This window comes from Choloepus didactylus, chromosome 11 (assembly GCF_015220235.1).
Source record: "Choloepus didactylus isolate mChoDid1 chromosome 11, mChoDid1.pri, whole genome shotgun sequence".
Lineage (NCBI taxonomy): Eukaryota > Metazoa > Chordata > Mammalia > Pilosa > Megalonychidae > Choloepus > Choloepus didactylus.
Genome location: NC_051317.1, coordinates 71,044,267 through 71,046,673, shown reverse-complemented (window position 1 = coordinate 71,046,673; position 2,407 = coordinate 71,044,267). Strand labels below are relative to the sequence as shown.

Here is a 2,407-nt window from a genome sequence, read left to right as displayed (position 1 = left end):
ACTTGAGGAATTCAATGAAATTGAAGGAAAAAACCCATTACCTAGGTAAACAGTTTGGCAACTCTTTGATGAATTTTGAACCCTTGGAAAATAAGTGGCAGAAATAAAAGAGTCGGTGGTAAAAATCACAGTTTATAACAATGCAGAGCTCTCTTTTCTATGTCTCAAGACCTCATTTAAGTAAACATATATACATTTTGCTTAATTACACATAAGACAGGGGAAAAGGCCTTATGAGATAAGTGAGCAGTAGTCCAATTGGTGTGTAATTTAGAACCATGGGTTTGTCTAAATAAGTTGAATATAACTACATGGCTTGTGACAATTCCTTGTGTATCACATCTGGAAGGAGCACAGTTTTCCTGAGATCAGTTTCTTCAAAGCCTCCTTCACATCCTTGTTTCTTAAAGTGTAGATGATAGGATTTAAGGTGGGAGTCACCATAGTGTAGAAAAGGGAGATAAACTTGCCTCGGTCCTGGGTATAACTGTCCCTTGGCTGGAGATACATGTAGATGATGGTGCCATAAAAAATGATCACCACAATGAGGTGGGAGGAGCAGGTGCTGCATGCTTTTTGCCTGGTGACCATTGATTTGATCCTCAACACAGCCTGTGTTATGAAGCCATAGGAGATAAGAATGAGTGCTGGGGGGATTAGGAGGAACAGGACACTAATGACAAAAAGCACCAATTCATTGATGGTGGTGTCCACACAAGCCAATTTGAGGAGGGCTGGCACTTCACAAATAAAATGATCCAGCCTGTGGTTGCCACAGAGAGGCAGCTGCAAGGTGAAGGTAGCATGGATCAAAGAATTGGCCAAACCACTCAGCCAGGAGATGGATGCTAGCTGCTGACATAGCTGCAAGTTCATGATGACTGTGTAGTGTAAGGGTTTGCAGACAGCAACATAGCGATCTAAGGCCATCACAGCTAAGAGAATACACTCTGTAGAGCCCAGGGCTAAAGAGATATAGAGTTGGAGCACACACCCTCCATAAGTGATGGTCTTCTCTGGTCCTCACAGGTTAACTAGAGTCTGAGAGGCAAGGCTAGTGGTGAAGCAAAGGTCCAGGAAGGAGAGGTTACTGAGGAAAAAGTACATGGGGGTGTGGAGAGGAGGATCCAGGTACCAGATGATGATGATGATGATGTTTCCCACAAGGGTCAGGAGATAGAAGACAAGGACAAATACAAAGAGCACAGCCTCCAGGTGAGGGTGGTCAGAGAAGCCCAGAAGGATGAAACCTACCAGGGAACTGTCATTGGCCCTTCCCATACCTCCAGGGAGAACATCACCTGCTAAGAGAAAAATGAGAAGTTTGAACAGTTTTTTTGAGAATCAAAAAATGTAAGAACTGAAAGGACCATAGAAACCAGCTTGTCTAACCCTCGCATTTTTTCCCCTAATGTGGACCATATGCCTTCCAGTCTAATGCGTCTCTTTAGAAAATTATGAATAATTTCAATTCTGGGTTTTTCTGGGAACTCATTATTAAAGCTGATCAACGTGGCTATTTGCATGCATATCTAGAAATGTGCCATCATCTACTTCTGAAAATAAGTGCACTTCAAAATAAAAAAGAAAACACCATATTCATGATTTTTAACTGTGGACCAAAATCTGTGTACAAAGTCTAAAATATTCAGGTTTGGTCCTAGGCACAAATGAGGATAAGAAATCTTCCTCATCTTGCAACTGCTACACACACACACGCACACACACACACGTACAGACTGTATTTACGCATTGCTTCAACAGGGATAAGGTAGTCATTCATCTAATAGTCTATTTGCAGACAGGAAACAAAACTGACAGTTACATAATGAATAATTAAAATTTTTAAAACAAATGTTAATGATGTTATAAGGCTGAACCAAAAAAGATAGTTTTCAAATCAGTTTTCAAAATAATACATGAGAAATAAATTGCTTTGAAATGTGGAAACTGAAGAATTTTTTATTGATGAAACTAAAACTAAAATTTTAAAATGGGTAGTATCAGGATGGAATAGGATAGAAGAAAATCATTTTTGATATGTAGGACATATAACAACTAGAAGAAAAGGAAATATGTATTTGAGGAAGCAAGATAGATAAAAAAGAATTCAACTTGAGTGTACATGTTCACTCAATTATTGAACTGACAAAAGTGAAAATTATTTTAAAACTGCATTTTGAATCAATATTATTTAAGCAATCTTGTTTTAAGTCATTAATATTCATCATAAAAATGAAAACATATTCAACAGAATATACATCATTAATAAAAAGTTACAGATATATTAGATTCGCCTTAGAAATATAAAATTGTTTGTAAAGGTTCTCTGATAAACCTTTTAAAACTCCTTAACTGTCAACATGACAAAAACACAAAAATTTTAAGCAGAAATAACAAATGCTTA

The 2,407-nt window shown here is 37.5% G+C and overlaps 1 protein-coding gene across 1 annotated transcript; it reads right to left on the bottom strand.

The window, feature by feature from the left end:
- Positions 1 to 336: 336 nt before the first annotated feature.
- LOC119506216 (olfactory receptor 2G3-like) lies at positions 337 to 1,281 on the bottom strand. The gene is given in 1 exon segment (XM_037799196.1): positions 337 to 1,281. A coding segment is annotated over 1 exon segment (945 nt).
- Between the last annotated feature and the right edge of the window lie 1,126 nt (positions 1,282 to 2,407).